This window comes from Salmo trutta, chromosome 10 (genome assembly GCF_901001165.1).
Source record: "Salmo trutta chromosome 10, fSalTru1.1, whole genome shotgun sequence".
Lineage (NCBI taxonomy): Eukaryota > Metazoa > Chordata > Actinopteri > Salmoniformes > Salmonidae > Salmo > Salmo trutta.
The window spans coordinates 7675166-7701577 of record NC_042966.1 but is presented as its reverse complement, the minus strand read 5'-3'; the positions used below and the strand labels follow the sequence as shown (position 1 = coordinate 7701577).

Sequence of the window (26412 nt, the reverse complement as noted above, 5' to 3'; positions counted from 1 at the left end):
CAGTTTATTCTGTTTTTCCTAACAATGAATTAGACATGAGTTATCCAAAGGAATGGTCAAAAGCCACCCACGGACCCCACACACCCCATGCCAATCCCACCCCAACAACGAGGATATAGTATCAGTTCTCTGTGTTTCATTAGTAGTATGGAGCTGCAGCTAGGAATATTGTTTCTTCGTCCTATGTAATGTATTGCCAGTGAATTTGGTGATGTTTTTTCCCCTCTGTTCAGAGAAAAACTTAAGTTATGTCCCATCCTACATCCTGATATTACCAGATTCTGACCATTAGATGGTGGTGTTCCTGCTATTAGGTGAAAAAAGTTGGAATACCCCCCTCAATGTTAGAGATAGTTCACCCAAATTACATGAGTTTCCTTACCCTGTACAGTGAGGGAAAAAAGTATTTGATCCCCTGCTGATTTTGTACGTTTGCCCACTGATAAAGAAAGGATCAGTCTATAATTTTAATGGTAGGTTTATTTGAACAGTGAGAGACAGAATAACAACAAAAATATCCAGAAAACCGCATGTCAAAAATGTTATAAATTGATTTGCATTTTAATGAGGGAAATAAGTATTTGACCCCCTCTCAATCAGAAAGATTTCTGGCTCCCAGGTGTCTTTTATACAGGTAACGAGCTGAGATTAGGAGCACACTCTTAAAGGGAGTGCTCCTAATCTCAGTTTGTTACCTGTATAAAAGACACCTGTCCACAGAAGCAATCAGATTACAAACTCTCCACCATGGCCAAGACCAAAGAGCTCTCCAAGGATGTCAGGGACAAGATTGTAGACCTACACAAGGCTGGAATGGGCTACAAGACCATCGCCAAGCAGCTTGGTGAGAAGATGACAACATTTGGTGCAATTATTCGCAAATGGAAGAAACGAAAGAACTGTCAATATCCCTCGGCCTGGGGCTCCATGCAAGATCTCACCTCGTGGAGTTGCAATGATCATGAGAACGGTGAGGAATCAGCCCAGAACTACACGGGAGGATCTTGTCAATGATCTCAAGGCAGCTGGGACCATAGTCACCAAGAAAACAATTGGTAACACACTACGCCGTGAAGGACTGAAATCCTGCAGCGCCCGCAAGGTCCCCCTGCTCAAGAAAGCACATATACATGCCCGTCTGAAGTTTGCCAATGAACATCTGAATGATTCAGAGGACAACTGGGTGAAAGTGGTGGTTAGATGAGACCAAAATGGAGCTCTTTGGCATAAACTCAACTCGCCGTGTTTGGAGGAGGAGGAATGCTGCCTATGACCCCAAGAACACCATCCCCACCGTCAAACATGGAGGTGGAAACATTATGCTTTGGGGGTGTTTTTCTGCTAAGGGGACAGGACAACTTCACCGCATCAAAGGGACGATGGACGGGGCCATGTACCGTCAAATCTTGGGTGAGAACCTCCTTCCCTCAGCTAGGGCATTGAAAATGGGTCGTGGATGGGTATTCCAGCATGACAATGATCCAAAACACACGGCCAAGGCAACAAAGGAGTGGCTCAAGAAGAAGCACATTAAGGTCCTGGAGTGGCCTAGCCAGTCTCCAGACCTTAATCCCATAGAAAATCTGTGGAGGGAGCTGAAGTTGCCAAACGTCAGCCTCGAAACCTTAATGACTTGGAGAAGATCTGCAAAGAGGAGTGGGACAAAATCCCTCCTGAGATGTGTGCAAACCCGGTGGCCAACTACAAGAAACGTCTGACCTCTGTGATTGCCAACAAGGGTTTTGCCACCAAGTACTAAGTCATGTTTTGCAGAGGGGTCAAATACTTATTTCCCTCATTAAAATGCAAATCATTTTATAACATTTTTGACATGTGTTTTTCTGGATTTTCTTGTTGTTATTCTGTCTATCACTGTTCAAATAAACCTACCATTAAAATTATAGACTGATAATTTTTTTGTCAGTGGGCAAGTGTACAAAATCAGCAAGGGATCAAATACTTTTTTCCCCTCACTGTATAAGCAGGCTATGACAGCAACCCATGCTTTGGTTGGCCACTGTTTGAAATGACAACTTTCTAGAATTTGTGGCACAAATCCAATGCAAGTCAATGGTGTATCAGCATTTTCACGCATGTTCAAATCATCCTAAATTATTTAAAAAATGTATTGTGTAACTCAATTATGTTACTTATAGATGATAACAACATGATTACAGCTGTGAGTCTTTTTGGGTAAGTCTCTAAGAGCTTTGCACACCTGGATTGTAATCTATTTGCCCATTATTCTTTATACAAATCTTCAAGCTCTGTCAAGTTGATTGTTGATCATTGCTAGAAAGCCATTTCAAGTCTTGCCATAGATTTTCAAGCCGATTTAAGTCAAAACTGTAATTAGAGAGACATTCAATGTCTTCTTGCTAAGCAACTCCAGTGTAGATTTGGCCTTGTGTTTTAGGTTATTGTCCTGCTGAAAGGGGCATTTCAGTGTCTGTTGGAAAGCAGACTGAAGCAGGATTTCCTCCAGGAATGGATTATTGCTGTATTCTGTTTCTTTTTAATCCTAAAAAAAACTCACTAGTCCTTGCCGATGACAAGCATACCTATAACATGATACAGCTACCACCAAGCATGATGCATGTTTTGGAATAATTTTATTCTGTACAGGCTTTCTTCCTTTCACTCTGTCGTTTAGGTTAGTATTGTGGAGTAACTACAATGTTGTTGATCCATCCTCAGTTCTCCTATGACAGCCATTCAACTCTAACTGTTTCAAAAGGATGCCTGTATCTTTGTAGTGACTGGGTGTATTGATACACCATCCAAAGCCTAATTAATAACTTCACCATGCTGAAAGGGATATTCAGCATCTGCTTAATGTTTTTATTTATTTATTTTTTTACACCTACCAAAAAAAAGAATTTGCCTGCACTACAGATGGCTATATCCATCTGCTAATAAAATAACTAGTAAAGGCCCAGTGCACTACTTTTGTGAAAAAACAAAAGGTTTTTATTTTTTTATTATTCAGATATTTTTTTATTTCCGATTTTTCAGGGGAAGCTGCAGCACCATTAGCACCCATGCTTCCTGCGGCTGTGTCTATGTTCAGTTTTTGGGAATTAGTATTTAAATAAGCATTTGCAGCAATATGGAGTTCTCAGTAAGATGCCCAGTGAGATATAGTAGAGATATACACTGCTCAAAAAAATAAAGGGAACACTAAAATAACACATCCTAGATCTGAATGAAAGAAATAATCTTATTAAATACTTTTTTCTTTACATAGTTGAATGTGCTGACAACAAAATCACACAAAAAGAAATCAATGGAAATCCAATGTATCAACCCATGGAGGTCTGGATTTGGAGTCACACTCAAAATTAAAGTGGAAAACCACACTACAGGCTGATCCAACTTTGATGTAATGTCCTTAAAACAAGTCAAAATGAGGCTCAGTAGTGTGTGTGGCCTCCACATGCCTATATGACCTCCCTACAACACCTGGGCATGCTCCTGATGAGGTGGCGGATGGTCTCCTGAGGGATCTCCTCCCAGACCTGGACTAAAGCATCCGCCAACTCCTGGACAGTCTGTGGTGCAACGTGGCGTTGGTGGATGGAGCGAGACATGATGTCCCTGATGTGCTCAATTGGATTCAGGTCTGGGGAACGGGCGGGCCAGTCCATAGCATCAATGCCTTCCTCTTGCAGGAACTGCTGACACACTCCAGATGAGGTCTAGCATTGTCTTGCATTAGGAGGAACCCAGGGCCAACCGCACCAGCATATGGTCTCACAAGGGGTCTGAGGATCTCATCTCGGTACCTAATGGCAGTCAGGCTACCTCTGGCGAGCACATGGAGGGCTGTGCTGCCCCCCAAAGAAATGCCACCCCACACCATGACTGACCCACCGCCAAACCGGTCACGCTGGAGGATGTTGCAGGCAGCAGAACGTTCTCCACAGCGTCTCCAGACTCTGTCACGTCTGTCACATGTGCTCAGTGTGAACCTGCTTTCATCTGTGAAGAGCACAGGGCGCCAGTGGCGAATTTGCCAATCTTGGTGTTCTCTGGCAAATGCCAAACGTCCTGCACGGTGTTGGGCTGTAAGCACAACCCCCACCTGTGGACGTCGGGCCCTCATACCACCCTCATGGAGTCTGTTTCTGACCGTTTGAGCAGACACATGCACATTTGTGGCCTGCTGGAGGTCATTTTGCAGGGCTCCCGGCAGTGCTCCTCCTGCTCCTCCTTGCACAAAGGCGGCGGTAGCGGTCCTGCTGCTGGGTTGTTGCCCTCCTACGGCCTCCTCCACGTCTCCTGATGTACTGGCCTGTCTCCTGGTAGCGCCTCCATGCTCTGGACACTACGCTGACAGACACAGCAAACCTTCTTGCCACAGCTTGCATTGATGTGCCATCCTGGATGAGCTGCACTACCTGAGCCACTTGTGTGGGTTGTAGACTCCGTCTCATGCTACCACTAGAGTGAAAGCACCGCCAGCATTCAAAAGTGACCAAAACATCAGCCAGGAATCATAGGAACTGAGAAGTGGTCTGTGGTCACCACCTGCAGAACCACTCCTTTATTGGGGGTGTCTTGCTAATTGCCTATAATTTCCACCTGTTGTCTATTCCATTTGCACAACAGCATGTGAAATGTATTGTCAATCAGTGTTGCTTCCTAAGAGGACAGTTTGATTTCACAGAAGTGTGATTGACTTGGAGTTACATTGTGTTGTTTAAGTGTTCCCTTTATTTTTTTGAGCAGTATATTTAGTGGAGCCATGTGGTGCACCAAAGGTTAAGTGCAACAAGTAGTAAAAACTGATTAGGTAGATGGCAAGTACACCCTGACACTGCGCCAGCACTTTAAAATGTATGCCAAACAAACGCTTTTTTCCCTTTTACAAACCATACAACTCTATGCACAAGGACAGCTTTTAAAAATGTCCACTGAAAAATGTACAAAAACTAATTTAGTGGAAGAACTGTGCAAACTTTGTTAACTGAATTACAGTCAAATCTCCCTCGGTTTTTAATGCGAAAACGGCTTCCTAAAACTCTGTTAAATATGCTTTGAATTAAGACAAAATACAGTACTAGTCAAAAGTTTGGACACACCTACTCATTCAAGGGCTTTTCTTTATTTTTGCTATTTTCTTCAACGTAGCCACCTTTTGCCTTGATGACAGCTTTGCTCACTCATGGCATTCTCTCAACCAGCTTCATGAGGAATGCTTTTCCAACAGTCTTGAAGTAGTTCCCACATATGCTGAACATTTGCTGTCATCTTTTCCTTCACTCTGCGGTCCAACTCTTCCCAAACCATCTCATTTGGGTTGAGGTCATGTGATTGCGGAGGCCAGGTCATCTGATGCAGCACCATCACTCTCCTTCTTGGTCAAATAGCCTTACACAGCCTGGAGGTGTGTTTTGGGTCATTGTCCTGTTGAAATACAAATGATAGTCCCACTAAGCGTAAACCAGATGGGATGGCGTATCGCTGCAGAATACTGTGGTATCCATGCTGGTTAAGTGTGCCTTGAATTCTAAATAACTCACTGACAGTGTCACAAGCAAAGCACCCCAACACCATCACACCTCCTCCTCCATGCTTCACAGTGGGAACCACACATGCAGAGATCAGCCGTTCACCTACTCTGCGTCTCCAAAGACACGGCGGTTGGAACAAAAAATCTCAAATTTGGACTCCAGACCAAAGGACAAATTTCCTCGTGTTTGTTGGCCCAAGCAAGTCTCTTCTTATTGGTGTCCTTTAGTAGTAGTTTCTTTGCAGCAATTTGACCATGAAGGCCTGATTCCCGCAGTCTCCTCTGAACAGTTGATGTTGAGATGTGTCTGTTACTTGAACTCTGAAGCATTTATTTGAGCTGCAATTTCTGAGGATACTAACTAATGAACTTATCCTCTGCAGCAAAGGTAACTCTGGATCTTCCTTCCCTGTGGCGGTCCTTCAGAGATTTGTGCAATTCGATCCAGTCATTGGCAGCAGAAAACTGGAAGGAAAGGCGGGCAAAGTAAGTGTTGGCTTTGGGGATGACCAGTGCAATATACCTGCTAGAGCACATGCTACGGGTGGGTGTTGCTATGGTGACCAGTGAGCTGAGATAAGGTGGGGCTTTACCGAGCAAAGACTTATAGATGACCTGGAGCCAGTTGGTTTGGCGACGAATATGTAGCGAGGGCCAGCCAACGAGAGCATACAGGTCGCAGAGGTGGGTAGTATATGGGGCTTTGGTGACAAAACGGATGGCACTGTGATAGACCACATCCAGTTTGCTGAGTAGAGTGTTGGGGGCTATTTTGTAAATGACTTCGCCGAAGTCAAGGATCAATAGGATAGTCCGTTTTATGAGGGTATGTTTGGCATCATGAGTCGAGGAGGCTTTGTTGCGAAATAGGAAGCCGATTCTAGATTTAATTTTGGATTGGAGATGCTTAATGTGAGTCTGGAAGGAGAGTTTACAGTCTAACCAGACACCTAGGTACTTGTAGTTGTCCACATATTCTAGGTCAGAACCGTCCAGAGTAGTGATGCTAGTCGGGCGGGAGGGTGTGGGCAGCAATCGGTTGAAGAGATTGCACTTAGTTTTACTAGCATTTAAAAGCAGTTGGAGGCCACGGAAGGAGTGTTGTAAGTTTGTTTGTAGGTTTGTTAGCAGTGTCCAAAGAAGGGCCAGATGTGTACAGAATGGTGTCGTCTGCGTAGAGGTGGATCAGAGAATCACCAGCAGCAAGAACGACATCAGTGATATATACAAAGAAAAGAGTCAGCCTGAGAATTGAACCCTGTGGCACCCCCATAGAGACTGCCAGAGGTCCAGACAACAGGCCCTCCGATTTGACACACTGAACTCTGAGAAATCATTCTCTCTACTATTATTCTGACATTTCACATTCTTAAAATAAAGTGGTGATCCTAACTGACCTAAGACAGGGAATTTTTACAAGGATTAAATGTCAGGAATTGTGAAAAACTGAGTTTAAATGTATTTTGCTAAGGTATATGTAAACTTCCGACTTCAACTGTATCTATGCCTTCAATTCCCCAAAATATAGACTCTTAACTTTCATTGGACACCTAATTTGATATGCTCCATGTTGGTGCTCATGGGTCCTTTTCGATGGAAATACCCACCAGCTTACTGATTTCTCCGCACATTGCTCAAAAGTTAATCTTCTAACTCAGCAACTTAATTAAATGCTGGTGATTCTTTGTTGTTGCTTTGAAGCAGTTGACACACACACACACACACACACACACTTTTCCAGATGTTAAGGGCTTGAAATCCACACAGAAACAGACCCCCTGTGACTGAACAAAGGAAGGCAGCTCATGTGGCGCTATACAGCATTGGTGTGTAAGCGTAAAACACAATCCCTTGAAATCTCCCTTATCAAATAAACAAACAGGGGCTGTGTTGACTCTCATACACACTTTCCATGGGTATTGTGTGTGCGGCCGTGTTTAACTATACTTGTGGGGACCAGAAGTCCCCACAAGAATAGTAAACAAACAAAAATTTGACCAACTGATGACATTTTGTTCATCCCCACAAGGTCAAATGCTCTTTCTAGGGGGTTTAGGGTTAAGGTTAAAATTATAATTAAGTTTAGGGTTAAAGTTAGGTTTTGGGGTTAGGGAAAATAGGATTTTGAATGGGACTGAATTGTGTGTCCCCACAAGGTTAGTTATACAAGACTGTGTGTCTGATCTGACCAGTCACTTTGAGACCGCAAACCTTTGCACTCACTGTAAATCAAAATGTTTGCACAATGAATGATCAGCATGCGTCATATACACTGAACAAAAATATAAACATGTAAAGTGTTGGTCCCATGTTTCATGAGCTGAAATGAAAGATCCTAGAAATTTTCCTTGCACAAAAAGCTTATTTCTCTCAAATTTTGTGCACAAATTTGTTTAGATCTGTTAGTGAGCATTTCTCCTTTTCCCTTGATAATCCATCCACCTGACAGGTGTGGCATATCAAGAAGCTGATTAAACTGCATGATCATTACACAGGTGCACCTTGTGCTGGGGACAATAAAAGACCATTCTAAAATGGGCAGTTTTGTCACACAATGCCACAGATGTCTCAAGTTTTCAGGGAGTGTGCAATTGGCATGCTGACTGCAGGAATGCCCACCAGAGATGTTGTCAGAGAACTGAATGTTCATTTCTCTACCATAAGTCGTCTCCAACGTTGTTTTTGAGAATTTGGCAGTACGTCCAACCGGCCTCACAACCACAGACCATATGTAACCATGCCAGCCCGGGACCTCCACATCCGGCTTCTTCACCTGCGGAATCGTTTGAACGGGGGAGGGGTGCTGAGGAGTGTTTCTGTCTTTAATATAGCCCTTTTGTGGGGAAAAACTCATTCTGATTGGTTGGGACCTGGCTCCCCAATGGGTGGGCCTGGCTCCCAAGTGGGTAGGCCTATGCCCTCCCAGGCCCACCCATGGCTGCACCCCTGCCCAGTCATGTGAAATCCATAGATTAGGGCCCAATTTATTTATTTCTATTGACTGATTTCCTTATATGAACTGTAATTCATTAAACTCTTTGAAATTGTTGCATGTGGCATTTATATTTTTGTTCAGTGTAGTTCAAGAGTGAAACAAATACACAAACTGTACAGTGACATGTCATAAAAACACATTGATCAGCTGCCCCATCTCTCTAACGAATACTGCAAATAAAAGATATTGGAAAGAAAATCTATGCCTAGCATCATCCATATGGTCTGATATAATATTTCCCGATGGACAAACACTCCACCTTGGTCTTAAAGGTCATGAACAATCAAAAGCATGTTTTCCATGAAATGTGATGATATTTTGATGAAACCAGATCAGAGTACGATGACCAAAGTATGAAAAATGACTACTGCTTCTACATTGATAAAGTTTGATCATAAAGTTATTGGTCCCCTCCCCCACGGCAAACACTTGGATTCAGCAAGCAGGATTATTAAGAGGATAGGGTGACATCAACCCAAGGTTTATTTTAGTACACCAATGGTAAGAGGCATTCTGCGCTCTTTTAAGGTCCTTACTACTGAATAGTGTCTGTTCCAGGTGCGTAGGAGTCAAAAGAAGACTACTGGAAAAGATGGGAGACCCACACACTGTCGAAAAAAATGAATGCAAAATAAAGATGTTTGATCATGTAATAAACACTTCCTCACATGCAGCTCTTCTGATGTCATATACATAGAGCCTCTTCTTGGTGTTCGATACCTATATTTCTAGTGGTATCTCTAGCTCCCTGTGTTATTTATTCTGAGGAAATGTTCACATAGTATATGTAAAAGCAATAATTGATGATATTTCTCTATCCGCTTTAGTATATTTTGTATATAATCTGTCATGCATTCTATTCTACTAGGCAGTAATTCATAGATGTTATGTGTTTTCTTGCTTGATCATGTGACATGCAATTTTCCTTGAAATCGAAGCCAGATGTGTGTGCCGACATTCACACTGATGATGACCTGAAGCCGAAACATTTGTGTTTTGTTTTTACCTTTCATTTATGCAGTTTCTTGCACCACGATGTTAAATTAATGAACATCTTTATTTTGCGTTTAAGCCTAAATTTTGGATTTTTTAAAAATGTATTTTTTGACAGTGTGCGTTCGCCATCTCTTCCAATACACCAATGGTTACATATTTTCTTACCTAATTTAAATAAGTACCGTCTTGTAACCAACATCGGAGAATGCGTGATTGCGGAGGGGTATAGTTTATATAGCTAGAAAGCAATTGTACTGGTGCCAACATTTGACTGTAGGGTGTCAGCAAATATAGTTACAATTTTACACTATTCATCTATGGCAAAGACACTTATATGTCTCCTCTGTGTCTGGTGTCAGCTAGTTAATGGCTGGCTAGGTCAACGGCCAGCATGGAACAAATGGGGGGAAGGGCCGTTCAAAACTCTGAAGCAATTGGCATGTCAACACATCCGTCAGTGCTGCTGGGAACCGCATCAGAAGAGACAGAAATTAGCTTGAGATGATTTTACTGCAAAACTGCATCGAAGTTTCTTCACATAGGCATTTCAAACAAATGTCAGTCAAGGCGAGCTCATGAATATAAGCTCCCTGCCCACTCAGCCTGTCTTTTCAAACTTCCTGGTAGTTAGCCACGAGAGAAATTCATTTTAACCAAAAAAATAGCATTAATATGGGCGATATTTTAGTCACAAATGGAAACTTTACATGGGAATCAGAATGACTGTTTGGGACCTTTAAAGTGTCTTTGAACTGCTAGTCTGCCGAGTGGTTTAGAAGTTATGCTTTAAGTGTTTTAATGGAAGGAAGTCTGTACCATGTTTAGGCTGGCTCGGCCACTGAAACGCCTACATTAATAGTCTTATACCGTACTACACCTACTGTCAGTGATCATTGAACTTACTTTGAGCACATTTCCCTGCAAGCATATATGAATGTGTCACTGCAAAAGAACCCTGGAGAAAAGAATCCTACTTAAATTCTTAAGGTGAAACTATGGAAATCTATGGAAACTAGATGTGACTCGACTACCATACCTCCAGCATGAAGCACTGATGTCATTATAGAAGGCACCCAGGAGGTCTCTTGGTTGCTGGCCTGGAACTCTGTTTGTAGGTCCATGTAGAAGATGCCCATGCAGGAGGGGAAGGCCAGAGTCAAGGCTAGCACCAGGATGGTGGCCACCAGCACCACCCAGCCCCAACCCCCATCAGGTGCAGTAACGGCCCCATCCATAGCCAGAGGGTTTATGGGTTCAGATTTGCCATTCTCCACCTCCTCAGAGTCCATGATCTCATCATTCTTCTGCTCCATGTTGGGTGCCTGCTCCGGGGCCTTGCTCTCCATCTGGAAGCTGTCACAGTCCCCTGCCACCTTGTTGCCATTCTTCCGGCTCATACTCTTCTCAGATGCTGAGGCAATGCCCTAGTAGTTTGCCAGGGTGGATGACACTCACTAGTATATTCCATCTCACCATGTCTCTCCTTCTCACCTGTGAATGGGGAGAGGGGTATGGGATTATAATTCATGACAGAACTATGAGTTTGTATTTTCATTTTGTGGTTGCAATTACGATTTGCAAATGTGTAATTTTATTTTGCAAGCTTGTATCATGATGTGTGTATAAATGTAACTATCGCAAACGTTTTACTTGAACACATTTCATAAGATTTGCAAGGAACATTTATTTTCAGAATTATTACAATTCCATTTACGACAATTAATATTCTGCTGTGAATTAAAAATACACTTAACTTGAGTGCGCGCAGATTCAATTTTATGTCACCGTGACGCACAGAGAGTCGTACATTTGTAAGGAAGGAAAAGTGTTTTGAAAATTGAGGGCAAAATCTTTAAATCCTTACCAAATCAGTTCCATCTGCCAAAACCACACCAAAACCAATATTGGCTGGATTGTTCCATCGATCAAATCCCAACAAACAACAAGATCTGACCAGGATGACATGACATGATGTAGGAAGACGGCAGGCAAATTCTATAAAGTTTGCTTTCACAGTTTGTATTTAGTGATGTTATGATCTTGTTCATCGCTTTGACGTTAATTACACCCCCCACGTGCATTCATGTACTGGCTAGAAAACTACCGTTAGCTAGGTAGTAGTTCCCGTACCGAGGGTAAGTTAAAACGAATGTGTGAATTCAGATGCATTGGGTAGCTAACGTTCGTGACTGATTGTCATAATCATCCATCATCAAATTGAAGTTACACACACACACACACACACACACACACCCCTCATACGACCCCTGGATCTGCATTACCTGGAATTCCTGTTCAATAATGAGCATATCCTCATTGAATCCTTTGCTGATCAGGTTGATTTCCCTCCAATGATCACAGAGACAATCTCTCAATCAAATCTTGTCTAAGCTGAAATTGAGGCTTGCCCAACAACATCAGTTTGAGGCAGTTGTTGGGGTAACAGGCAGTCCAAAACTTGTCATTCAAAGAGGAGAGGTGAAGAATATGCTCAAAACTTACCTTCCGGTACCATGCATTGCAGAGTTATTGGGGGTCTCCAAGTGTACCATATTTAGAAGGCATGAATTATGGTTTACCTGTGGGGGTTATACAGTACTATTTGTGATGAAGAGCTCGACAACACTATGACAACCATCAAGTCCCAGATGCCAAATGCTGGCTATCATATGGTCAAGGGACAGTTGGTGTCAATGGGCTTCCATGTTCAGTGGTGGAGATTGAGTGTCAGTGCATCGTGTGGATGCAGCTGAGATCCTGTCTCGCCTTGCCAGGCTTGGATGTGTGGTGCGACAAAGTTATTCAGTGCAAAGCCCCCTTTCCTTGGTACACACAGACACCAATCATAAACTAATCAGGTAACCTGATTTTTTAAATTTTTCTGGTACATGCTTTTTTGATAAGATATTGAGCATATTAAAGTGTTTTGTTATTGAATAATTATTTTGCGAGTTCTCCTTGTTTATTTTATTGAAAAGGTACAACATCGTCATGTTTGGGGGAGTCGATGGATTTTAAAGAAAAGGTAGCCAAATTGTATTACTCTCTGGTTATGAATTTTGTTGAGTCACGTCTATACTAGGGATGCGCGATATATCGGTGACGCATATCGGAATCGGCCAATATTAGCTAAAAATGCCAACGTCGGCCCGATGTCTAGTTTAACTCCGATGTGCAAAACCGATGTCAAAGCTGACGTACATACCTATATAACGTAGGTAGATGACGTATTGACGCCACGAAAAATAAAGCGCTACACAGAACAAAAGCAGAAAAATACTAAGTGCACACTTCCAACAACTAAACAAGTTCAAGTCGAGCAGTCATTTGAAAGAGTAAGAAGATTTCAGCGAGACAACTCAAAGGCGAAATCCATTAACGCCAAGATAATGGAATTCATTGCCCTTGACAATCAACCGTTCTCGGTCGTGGATGATGTTGGCTTTCACCGACTGGTCGAGCACCTTGAGCCTCGCTACACTACCACCAAGTAGGTGCTTATTCTTCAGATGTTGCCCTACCTGAGTTACACAGTATTGTTGAAATGCATATCTGAGCTACTTGCTATGGGCATCACTGACATTGGGACCAGCGATATCAGCCCCATGAGCATGCAGAGCCTGACAGCACAGTGGGTGGATGAGGATTTCGTACTGAGGAAAGCCGCATTGCATGCTCAAGAATCTACTGGGTCTCATACCGCTGCTGCCATTTCAATGGCATTTGAGAACATGTTTGAAACATGAACACATACGCATTGCATATACTCACTTCTTTTTAAATACCAACATGTTTCAAGCAGACCACCATAGTGTTCTTGGGCACAGGGACTAAGGTAACCTGCCTAAAGGACTGGTTATTGGTGTTGATGTGAGCCATGCCCAGCCTTTCAAAGCATTTCATGTCTACAGACGTGAGTGCTACGGGGCGTAACCCTAGACCCACTCAAATTTGCATACCACCAACAGATGATGCAATCTCTATTGCACTCCACACTGCCCTTTCCCACCTGGACAAAAGGAACACCTACGTTAGAATGCTATTCATTGACTAAAGTTCAGCGTTCAACACCATAGTGCCCTCAAAGCTCATTACTAAGCTAAGGACCCTGGGACTAAACACCTCTCTCTGCAACTGGATCCCAGACTTCCTGACGGGCGACCCCAGGTGGTAAGGTTAGGTAACAACACATCTGCCATGCTGATCCTCAACACGGGGGCCCCTCAGGGGTGCATGCTCAGTCCCCTCCTGTACTCTCTGTTCACCCATAACTGCATGGCCAGGCACGACTCCAACACCATTAAGTTTGCTGATGACATAACAGTGGTAGGCCTGATCACCGACAACGATGAGACAACTTATAGGGAGGTCAGAGACCTGGCCGTGTGGTGCCAGGATAACAACCTCTCCCTCAACATGATCAAAACAAAGGAGAGGATTGTGGACTACAGGAAAAGTGGACCGAGCACTCATTCTCATCGATGGGGCTGTAGTGGAGCTGGTTGAGCGCTTCAAATTCCTTTGTGTCCACGTCACCAACAAACTATCATGGTCCAAACACACTAAGACAGTCATGAAGAGGCCATGACAAAGCCTATTCCCCCTCAGGAGACTGAAAAGATTTGGCATGGGTCCTCAGATCTGTAAAAGGTTTTACAGCTGCACCATCGAGAACATCCTGACTGGTTGCATCACTGCCTGGTATGGCAACTGCTCAGTCTAAGACAGCAAGGCACTACAGAGGGTAGTGTGTACAGACCAGTAAATCACTGGGGCCAAGCTTCCTGCCATCCAGGACCTCTATACCAGGCAGTGTCAGAGGAAGGCCCTAAAAAAAGTCATAAGCCATAAGACTCCTGAACAGCTAATCAAATGGCTACCCAAACTATTTGCATTTGACTAGAATAATGCCTTTAGCTGCTAGACAATGGAGTAAAGTTGAAAGAAAACCAATAGAACAGGAGAATGCATGAGCAAATCATTGTGAAATAATTGCCTCCATGTTTCTATGATGGGATTTTGGCTACAGGCTACTTCAAGCAAGCTAAGACATGCATGCCGCATAATGAAGTAAACGTACAAGTTTCAAACAATTAAGGAACAGGAAAAATATAGCGACGCTAATGACAGGCCTAACCGTCTTCTGGTAATTAAAATGTTAACCAGATACAAAGTAGCCTATGCATACCAGGCAGAATGCGATCGTGATTATTTGCATCAATCCAGTGGCAAACTCAATCTCATGTGCTACAGAAACACCACTAACCAAACAACTGTGCTTGGTGCCTGCACACTATAATTAAAGGGTAACTACACCAAAAAAATCTTTGATACATTTTTTAGACCTCAAAAGTAGAGTCCTGATGTGGTTTAAGCATCCAATTTTGTTGATTTTCTATTTAAAAAGTGTGACTTAGAAAACATCTGAAACCTGTGAATTTCTGACTCGTAAAAATGTTCACGCAGGGCGCCTTTCCTATTCCTTTGCTTCTTTCCTTACTTTCCTTTGCTAGGCGGACCGTTTGAAAAATGTTGGACAAAATTAGAGTATACCCACTTCTCCAGGCACCACTACACCAATGGTCACATCTGGGCCAGTATTCACAAAGGGTCTCAGAGTAGAAGTGCTGATCTAGGATCTAGGATCATAATGAATAAGACAACATGGACAGGTGGGACCTGATCCTAGATTAGCACTCCTACTCTGAGACATTTTGTGAATACAGGCCCTTGTCTTCTGAGCTCAGCGGGGAGAGGAAGGGGGTAAGGAGGGGTAGAGGACAATTGTTTAGCCGCTCTGGTCTGGGGTGAGACTTCTAGCACTCTTAGAGTAACCGATAGAAACAGAGGCTCCAGACTGGTAGTAGGCTAAATCACATGTCCATTCATGCGTCTGATCTACAGTTACAGTCCAGGGCAGCTTCTAGTCTAGTCAGACAAGCTGTTTGTGAACAATGAAATATGATTTCAAATACTATAATTTGCAAGCCCTTACAAAACTCTTTGAAGAATATATATTTGATGTGTTTAGAGTAGTAGCCTAAGCATAGTTAGTTATTTCTTCTTCATGATCATCAATGCAATGTTGTCATGATTTTACATTTATCAACACCATGAGTGTTCTGTCTACCGGTATATACAGATCCTGTACTTGGATGCAGCTACCAACAACAGGGCATCAACGGCTTTCAACTTTTTCAGTCCACAAGGGTCCACGATATGCAATCAAGGCATGTCTTTTTTATCAGACAAATGAAGCATAAATCACCATTAATCAATTATTAATACAGCTGTGACAGTAATAAAAAAAAGTAGGTATCACAATGTAAAACTCCACCTACCACTTCTACATAAATATTAAGGAAACATGCATAGAATGTTTTTAATAGCCATCTTGCAACGTCATTTGTTGATTTAGCTGTCTTCCACAATGAGGTAAAGTCCTTGGGTGCATTTGTTTCCAAGTGAAATGTTTACTTCATGTTCCCTTCCCTCGTTTTGTTACTATCACACCTGCTTCTGAAGTCATCAGGGTTTTGATGTGCCACATTGCAGTAAACGTGTGCTACAGATAACATTAGTAAATTGAATATGCTAACAATCCTGTACTTTGTCAGGATTGAACATCTATGGCGTGATGTCTGGGTTGCAGTCACCTGTATCTACTATGATGTGCTTCACACGCGTGAATAAAATGGACTGCTTGACATCTCAAAACACACTGCACCTCTTCTGTCTACACTTTGTTTCTCCCACACCGCCAAGCAGCCCTCAAAACCTTTGTTGCAGGCTGGAATAATCCTCTACGGACAGAGGCAAATCACAGTCCAGAGCAGCTTTGGCTTGTGGGATAACGTCAAAACCCAATTTGAGGAAGACAATTTTGAGGTGATTGATTTGCTTTTTGTAATGGGTTGTCATTTTTTTATGTCTGCTTTTTCAATATGATACTCCCTTTTGTGTCCAATGCACAGGAAACAGTCAAACCATAAGCAACACTTGTATGTGTTAAGCAATAGAGCTCACCAGCTTGTAGTTATAAAAATCGGAAATGAGTTACCTGGTTTGTTTAGCCATTGTACAACATGAATGGGGAAAGATTAGGGTTTGTGGATAAACACTGAAAATAAGGTCAGAGGTTAATACAGGCTTAGGAGATCTTACATCAGTCAATTAACATGACCATTATGAAGCCTTGTGCTTTTTTGAAATCATTACATAAATGCTTCAAATTTGACATTAGCAGAGAGAGTCCCTCAGAACAAAACAGACAAGATCTCCTCAGCCTGTTAACCACAGACCTTATTTTCAGTGATTATCCAAAAATACTCATTTTCCCATAGTGCCTACAAAAAGATTTTCATTTTCTAGGAACTTCAAGACATCGACTGGGAGAGTGCACTGATGACCTATGAGGCCTAAGACAGAGGACTTTTAGCCCCCGAGTTTAAATGCTAGAGATGACATCGCTTTTGTCAGTGGTTGACCCCCTATCCCCTTCAGAGTCACACGGACGTGATCTATATGTCCAGGCCATGCAACACCTCGGGCTCCAGAGTGGCGCAGCGGTCTATGGCGCTGCATCTCAGTGCTAGAGGCGTCAGTACAACCGGCCGTGATTGGGAGTCCCATAGGGCGGCGCACAAATGGCCCAGAATCCGGGTTTGTAAATAAGAATTTGTTCTTAACCGACTTGCCTAGTTAAATAAAGGTAAAAAAATATATATATAAAAATGTTTAACACCTGCAGCAATGAAGTTCATCAATGCACGGTTAAATTATTTAGCCAATTAAACAAAAATAATTCAAAGGAGCATAAAGTTCAGTAGGTCAATGTCACAGAATGTCATAAACATGTGATAAGGAAACATGCCGTTTTACTAACTTAAAATGGTCAATCTGCAGTTGCTACATACATTGGGCTTACAAATTAATGATTTGTACCCATGGATTCTTGAAGACTAACTATAAATGCCTCATTAATTCAACTCTTACACCGTCAAAATCCAAAATATAAGCTTGTTTTATTCCAATTCTTGTAAAGAAAGTAATGTAAACACACTATATTGCCTCAAAACATGGTTAAAACTATAATTTTGATATGGATGATCGGTCCTTGCATACATAGCTCGGTCTACGTATTTGAAAGAGGTTATATTACTCCAGACCCATCCCTCATCTTTTTACCGAAACGGGGCAGGGAGAACAATTGATTGCCCCTTTTAAAAAAGACACATTCCAGGATTATTAGGTTTGCCAGAAAAAAAAAAAAGTATATGTTCTTGATTTTATCAAAGTTGAACTTGAATATAGATTGTTGGGAATGTCTCCCAATGATCTGTCTCTATAAAACACAAAACCAAGCTACACAGTCAGGATAGTGGCAAGTAGAAGTGCTTGAGTGTGTCAACATTAGACTAGCCCAAAACCTGTGTCACCAATGGCTATGCATGCCTCAAGTGTGATGGAGAACAGTGGTTCGATTCAGTGGTTCCCTGGCAGACTGAGTGACTGGAAACAAGTGGACGACTTCAGAGATCTCCACGCACCAACTCCAAATCTCCTGGGAGGAATTGCTATCCCGTCCAGAACTTAAGGAGTCGCACAAGTGTCTTTGGCGACGCTAAAAGAGAAGAAAATATTAAAATGACTTCTGTATGTGTATGGAAATAATGGTGAGCGGCAAAGGTGCATTACTGAAAGACCACTACTGAGGATATGAAACAAATTGTTAAAGACTGCTTTCAGCAAGCTTACCTAAGTTGTATGGTGGTGATTCTTGTTTGTTGTGTGAACTAAATTGTTCATTGAAATAATTATACCCTAGCCCCCATAATATATGTTTTAGACATATTCCCTCTAATAAATAACTAAACACTTGTTCAGCCTTAGAACTAAATGATACTTACGCGAGAGGACCAGCTCTCTATTATGATAACGATCAGCGATCAACTGAAGGTTCAGTTAAATTTTTTACATCAACAAGCTGGAGCCCGACAGGGAGTAGAGATGTATGTTGTGAGAGGGTCACATCTGTAGACATTTTTGTAAGTTCAAAACAGCTTGTTACTTTTCCCACTATGTTTACTTGTGGAGTTTGTAGTAAAATAAGAAATTTAATGTCAATTGCTTTCAGCAAGCACAATAACTATCAAACTAGCCTTTTGGAGCCCAGGGGCAAAATACATGTGAAAATAAAAGGACAATAATAGGCAGAATAATAAAAGTGATAAAAGCCATCTCCGCAAATAGCCGGAGGTAACCAGGCTGTATCACATCCGGCCGTGATTGGGAGTCCCATAGGGCGGCGCACAATGGGCCCAGCGGTCTCCGGGTTTGGCCGGTGTAGGCCGTCATTGTAATAAGAATTTGTTCTTAACTGACTTGCCTAGTTAAATAAAGGTTTATTTTTTAATTGTCATAACTGAACGCATTAAGAAGGAAAGAAATTCCACAAATTAACAAGGCACAGCTGTTAATTGAAATGCATTCCAGGTGACTACCTCATGAAGCTAGTTGAGAGAATGCCAAGAGTGTACAAAGCTGTCATCAAGGCAAAGGGTGGCTACTTTGAAGAAACTGAAATATCAAATATATCCCGCAATGCGACACCTCGTTTAGACAGGGTACGCCTCATTGTCCTCTTCATAATTTGTCTCCCCAGGCCAGATAACATGATCAAAGCTGATCTAGTAAAAATACATTTAAAAAAAAATATGAATAGATAAACATGTTTGTCCCTGGACTTATCCTAAATTCAGAAATTATTAATACAAAACAGGGTAACTGCATTAAAATAAGTTGTCAAACATACTCCACAGTTCCAGTTTAATACACTGGAGAATGAAGAGCTGTGTTCAACTTGTGAGATTCACTCAATGCATGAAATGCAGAACTACTTAGAGGCAGTTAATGCTTTAAGTACGCTTCATGAATAACCGTTTTGAAATATCAAAAGGGGACACTGAACCTTTGATAATGTGGCATTAGGTTGTTACCTCAGGGCTGCACACAACGTCTGCCACGTGGGGGAACATGAGTGGAACCACATCCACGTCGCAAATGTTTTATTTTGTCGAACAGTTCTTCCCAGGACCTGCAAAACAAACACACGATTAGACATTTCAAACACTATCCAATGTCACAAAACTGAAATAAAAGCAGGAATAAGGGATACATAACTAGATTGAAAAACTAAGCTAGGGTAACAGTCACTATTGTTCAGATAACGATCTCTGGAAAAGGTTGATTACCGCATGCTGTAGTAGACGGTAAAATAGCCATTTGCTGTTCTCGGCTGTGACCCCCAGGGAGGTCCCACATGTCAGCCAAACACCGATTACAGCCTTTTGGTCATCAGACAGCTCTGCATAACCACCCAGCTTCAGAAAATAAACACTTATTTTTCACTTCAATTTGTAGAGCTAATACATCCAGCCTGCTGATATCACTACATCTTTATTGTAATACATACAAGCTCAATTGTTTTCCGTGACTCAACATCAAGATAATCAGATCTGTTGGTCACATATCACATGGTCATACATCTCCAGAAATGCTGATGTACCTGCACTCAGGAACACATTCTTTTCAAATGATCAATGCAGTGTTTATTGTTACATGAACGATAGGTTTGAAGCTCAGTGTCACCATGTGAGAAAACTAGAGGCTCAAAATTCAAAAAAAGGCACACGCACCTGAGCAATCCTGTTGCAGATAACAATGAGATCTGGAAAGAAATGAGAAACCCACACACTGATCTTGCTAGTATCACTTAATTAAAGCTTACGTGTCTGCCTATTGGCGTGCACCAGAGCTTGTCCCAGAGGCAGACACGTAAAATGTTGTAAAAAATAAAATAAACTAGCAGTGTGCGGATTTGTCCTTTCAAGAGAACTATAGCCTAAAATAATATAATTGATCAACATACCATAGTTCATGTGAAGCCTGTTTGCAACGTATGCACAGCAAAACTTATGAAGTCTTGATTGACCCCGTCTCCAACGGCAGCATCCCCTATAACACAAGTAGGTTTTGAAATAGGTTCAGTTTGTCAGACAATGCAGAACTGACGAGTCTAAAAAAAAAAAATACATGCAAATGACACGTTGTAGTCTACTTCCTAAATACGCAGCGAAGGGTGCTGGCGCAATCGACTTTGTGGGACTTGTAAAAGCAGATGATCAACTTTTTGCCACGAATGTCCATGGTGAAACTTGGAGCTTTTTCTTGCTCCTGGAGTAACATCCTCCTGAAGCGCACAACTGCCCTCGAAGGATGACCTACTGTCTTCCATTCTGGAAAAAAAAGACAAACCATAGGGAAATAATTAATGTGTTTAAAAAAGGTACAGGGGAAGAATGTGAATCTGAGACTAAAGTGCCAAGGTTAAGTAAAATAAATGCAATATTACAGCTCTTTGAGATCAGGATAGTCAATGATCATCAGTAAAGGATAATACATCATCCTTGGATAATGCAAGACCCATGTACAGGTAACCAGTGCATTCGGAAAGTATTCAGACCCCTTGACTTTTTCCACATTGTTACATTACAGCCTTATTCTCAAATGGATTAAATAAATACAAATCTCCACACAATACCCCATAATGTTTTTTTAGTTGCACATTTATTCAGACCAAAAAAAACTGAAATATTACATTTACATAAATATTCAGAACCTTTAGCAGCGATTACAGCCTACAAGCTTAGCACACCTGTATTTGGGGAGTTTCTGACATACTTCTCTGCAGATCCTCTCAAGCTCTGTCAGGTTGGAAGGGGAGCGTCTCTGCACAGCTATTTTCAGGTCTTTCTATAGATGTTCGATCGGGTTCAAGTCCGGCCACTCAAGGACAGCATTGTGCTGTTGGAAGGCAAAACTTCGTCCAAGTCTGAGGTCTTGAGTGCTCTGGAGCAGGTTTTCATCAAGGATCTTTCTGTACTTCGCTCCGTTCATCTTTCCTTCGATCCTGACTAGTCTCCCAGTCCCTGCCGCTAAAAAAAAAAACATACCCATAGCATGATGCTGCCACCACCATGCTTCACTGTAAGGATGGTGCCAGGTTTCCTCCAGACATGATGCTTGGCATTCAGGCCAAAATCTTGGTTTCATCAGACAAGAGAATCTGGTTTCTCATGGTGTGAGTGTCTTTAGGTGCCTTTTGACAAACTCCAAGTGTGCTGTCATGTGCCTTTTACTGAGGATTGGCTTCCGTCTGGCCACTCTAACATAAAGGCCTGATTGGTGGAGTGCTGCAGAGATGGGAGAATCTTCCAGAAGGACAACCATCTCCACAGAGGAACTCTGGAGCTCGGTCAGAGTGACCATCAGGTTCTTGGTCACCTCTCTGACCAAGGCCCTTCTCCCACGATTGCTCTGTTTTGCCATGCCGCCAGCTCTAGGAAGAGTCTTATTGGTTCCAAACTTCTTCCATTGAAGAATAATGGCAGCCACAGTGTTCTTGGAGACCTTCAATGCGGCAGAATGTTTTTGGTACCCTTCCCCAGATCTGTGCCTCGACACAAACCGGTCTCAGAGCTCTACAGACAATTCCTTTGACCTCATGGCATGGTTTTTGCTCTGACATGCACTGTCAACTGTGGGACCTTATATAGACAGGTGTGTGCCTTTCCAAATCATGTCCAATCAATTGAATTTACCACAGGTGGACTCCAATCAAGTTGTAGAAACTGCTCAAGGATGATCAATGGAAACAGGATGCACCTGAGCTCAATTTCGAGTCTCAGAGCAAAGGGTCTGAATACTTATGTAATTAAGATATCCATTTTTAATACATTTGCAAAAATGTCCCCCCCCCAAAAAAAAAATTGGGTATTTTATGTAGATTGATGAGGGGGAAAAACAATTTAATCCATTTTAAGGCTGAAATGTAACAAAATGTGGAAAAAGGGAAGGCGTCTGAATACTTTCCGAATGCACGGTACATTTAACGTAAGCCTACATACAAATATATAATTTCCTCTATTGCTCTCTGTAACTACCTTGGACAGGATGTAACCACTACACAGACTTTATCGGTCTGAACTCTTTAGTAGTAAAATATTATCCATGGTAATGGACAATACAATAAGCAATACTATCATTGACACAGGGGTCGTGTTAAGGGTTCAGAAATCCGCATTTTCAACCATTTCACCTGCGTTTTATATTGAAAGTCAATTGTTTTTTTGGCTTCAAAGTGATCAGGGGCATGTAACTATAGTTCTTTCCTTCCCGTTCGTGAATTCTCCTCCAATTGAAGCACAAAAATGTGTCTGATGCCAAGCAGAAATTACATTAAGAAACATTTTACATCTGCATTTACAAAACGCAGCAAGATATTTCTTATGCGTTCTCTTTTTTTCTGCGTGAAAAAGGCAGAATTTTGTGTTAACGTGACAAGACATGCACCCCTACATTCTCTTGTTGTTAAGATGCAGTGACATCAGTTATGTCATACAGTGCTTAAAAGACATAACTGAGAAACAAAACAGTTCAATCCAAACCATGCTTTGGTGCTTTGTGTGATAGCCCAGCTAAGCACTCTTCAGAGGCACTCCCCTCCTTGGCACCCCTTTCCACAGCACCACCTTCAAAAGGATGTTGACAATCTTTCGAACATACAAATAATATGTATTAAAAACAAAGCATGTCATGAAATTCCTGGTTTTCCATATTTATGAGATACATTGTCCTTTGCTTTCAAACTATTTCACCTCAGATCAGTCATGCTGTGTACGTAATAAAAAGCTTAATTGAAATAGAAACCGATCAGATGATCAACATGTCAGTGTCATTAAGAGCTGCAGAAACATTCATGATGTTGTATGAAATCTCTTGAGAATTATTTTCCACATATTGGCGAGCAGTCCTGAAAGGGGAAGGGGTTGGTTTTGAAAAATTAAATTGCTGTTAGTTTGTAAAATCTCTCAGCTAATAGGAATTACTGGTGGTTAGTTAATTAGACCAGACCTTTTACTATTAGATATGCTGTGTTTCAAACAACGCTGTGATCATAGGTAAGAGAACATGAACACATGTAATGTCATAAAAATGATGAACAATGACATTTAGCTCAGGGTTCTATGCTCTAGAATGAGAGATAGATAGAAGACTGTGGGCAACACTATGTTTGCATAATTCTCCTGTAAAAGTTACTGCATACAAACATGAAGATTAGCTAGATCTGGTATCATCTAAGGATGACAAATCAGACTCACCAATTAGCCATACGTGACATTTTGAAAACATATAGCTATCTAGCTAAAGCCACAATTTGGTTTACGTAAATGACCACTGTACTGGGGTAGGATCTGGCTAAAGATAATCTAACTTGTTAATGACAAATAACTAGCTACTTAGTTAACGGGAGCTGACTAGCCAATGGATGAACTTGGGGGATGTATCCAACTATAGGGATGTACATTATATAATGCTAAGGTTACACACATGATCGTATACGAAGGTGATAACATCACTTCATACAAACTGTGAAAGCAAACTTTCCAGAACTCACCTACGGTCGAGCGTCTGCCATCTTCCTCCATCAGGTCTCCCTGGTCAGCTCTTGTTGTTGCATGCGGTTTGGTTGATGGAACAAGACAGCCAATGATATTGGTTTTGACAGAGGGAACTGATTGGTCAGGTGTTGAAGGTCCTGCCCCCAATTTTTTCCTTGCGAAACACTGTCTATAAATGTACGAATCTCTGGGTGTGTAACAGCATCGACAGAAATCTGAGAACGCGTAGATTCGAAATCTGCAAGTGCGTTTTTGATTCACAGCAGAATATTCATGGTCATAAATGGAATTTTTATAATTCTGAAAATAAATGATCCTTGCCTATCTTATAAAATGTGTTCAAGTGTCAAGTCAGAAGTTTGCGATAGTTGTTACATTTTAGAGGTCGACCGATATATGATTTTTCAATGCCGATACCAATTATTGGAGGACCGAAAAAGGCCGATACCGATTAATCGGCCGATTTTTTTGTTTATTTATTTGTAATAATGACAATTGCAACAATACTGAATGAACACTTATTTTAACTTAAATATAATACATAAATACTATCAATTTAGCCTCAAATAAATAATGAAACATGTTCAATTTGGTTTAAATAATGCAAAAACAAAGTTTTGGAGAAGAAAGTAAAAGTGCAATATGTGCCATGTAAAAAAGCTAACGTTTAAGTTCCTTGCTCAGAACATGAGGACATATGAAAGCTGGTGGTTCCTTTTAACACGAGTCTTCAATATTCCCAGGTAAGAAGTTTTAGGTTGTAGTTATTATAGGACTATTTCACTCTATACGATTTGTATTTCATATACCTTTGACTATTGGATGTTCTTATAGGCACTTAGTATTGCCAGTGTAACAGTATAGTTTCCATCCCTCTCCTCGCTCCTACCTGGGCTCGAACCAAGAACACATCGACAACAGCCACCCTCAAAGCAGCGTTACCCATGTAGAGCAAGGGGAACAACCACTCCCAAGTCTCAGAGCGAGTGACGTTTGAAACGCTATTAGCGCGCACCCGCTAACTAGCTAGCCATTTCACATGGGTTACACCAGCCTAATCTCGGGGGTTAATAGGCTTGAAGTCATAAACAGCGCAATGCTTGAAAAATTGCAAAGAGCTGCTGGCAAAACGCATGAAGGTGCTGTTTAAATGAATGCTTATGAGCCTGCTGCTGCCTACCATCGCTCAGTCAGACTGCTCTATCAAATCATAGACTTAATTATAACATAATAACACACAGAAATACGAGCCTTTGGTCATTAATATGGTCGAATCCGGAAACTATCATTTCGAAAACGAAACGTTTATTATTTCAGTGAAATACGGAACTGTTCCGTATTTTATCTAATGGGTGGCATCCCTAAGTCTAAATATTCCTGTTACATTGCACAACCTTCAATGTTATGTCATAATTATGTACAATTCTGGCAAATTAATTACGGCCTTTGTTAGGAATACATTTACATTTTTACATTTTAGTCATTTAGCAGACGCTCTTATCCAGAGCGACTTACAGTAGTGAATGCATACATTTCACAATTTTTTTTTTTTCCTGAATAAATGGACTTCACACAGTTCGCAATGAGCCAGGCGGCCCAAACTGCTGTATATACCCTGACTGCTTGCACGGAACGCAAGAGAAGTGACACAAATTCATGTTAGCAGGCAATATTAACTAAATATACAGGTTTAAAAATATATACTTGTGTATTGATTTTAAAGAAAGGCATTGATGTTTATGGTTAGGTACATTGGTGCAACGACAGTGCTTTTTCGCAAATGCGCTTCACCCGTTTGTCAAATAGGCTGTGATTCGATGAGAAAATAACAGGCACTGCATCGATTATATGCAACGCAGGACACGTTAGATAAACTAGTAATATCATGAACCATGTGTAGTTAACTAGTGATTATGTTAAGATTGATAGTTTTTTTATAAGGTAAGTTTAATGCTAGCTAGCAACTTACCTTGGCTTCTTCCTGCCCTCACGTAACAGGTAGTCAGCCTGCCATGCAGGCTCCTCGTGGAGTGCAATGTAAAGCAGGTGGTTAGAGCGTTGGACTAGTAACCGGAAGGTTGCAAAAACTAATCCCAGAATCCCCCCTGAAAAAGGCAGTTAACCCCCGTTCCTAGGCCGTCATTGAAAATAAGAATGTGTTCTTAATCTGACTTGCCTAGTTAAATAAAAGGTGTAAAAAAAAAGTTTTTTTCAATGCAAAAATAAATAAATTTTTTTTTAATAAAATAAATATTAAAAAAATATATAAATATATTAATAATAAATTAAAAAATTGGGCAAATCAGTGGCCAAAAATACCAATTACCGATTGTTATGAAAACTTGAAATCGGCCCTAATTAAAATCGGCCATTCCGATTAATCG

The 26412-nt window shown here is 41.4% G+C and overlaps 1 protein-coding gene across 6 annotated transcripts in view; it reads right to left on the bottom strand.

The window, feature by feature from the left end:
• The window catches only part of LOC115201022 (monocarboxylate transporter 6), a 38199-nt gene that overhangs the window by 7431 nt on the left and 4356 nt on the right, over positions 1 to 26412 (bottom strand). The window contains exons 2-6 of one of the 6 annotated variants that reach the window (XM_029764211.1): positions 20437 to 20522; positions 20204 to 20235; positions 19760 to 19888; positions 19505 to 19602; positions 10543 to 10997 (exon numbers count right to left, since the gene is read on the bottom strand). In XM_029764211.1, coding sequence (XP_029620071.1) covers positions 10543 to 10903 — 361 coding nt within the window. In that variant the 5' untranslated portion in view covers positions 10904 to 10997; positions 19505 to 19602; positions 19760 to 19888; positions 20204 to 20235; positions 20437 to 20522. Of the gene's footprint in view, positions 1 to 10542; positions 10998 to 19504; positions 19603 to 19759; positions 20382 to 20436; positions 20523 to 26412 lie in introns of those variants that run through there. The other 5 variants (XM_029764212.1, XM_029764216.1, XM_029764215.1 and 2 more) reach the window with 5 other exon arrangements.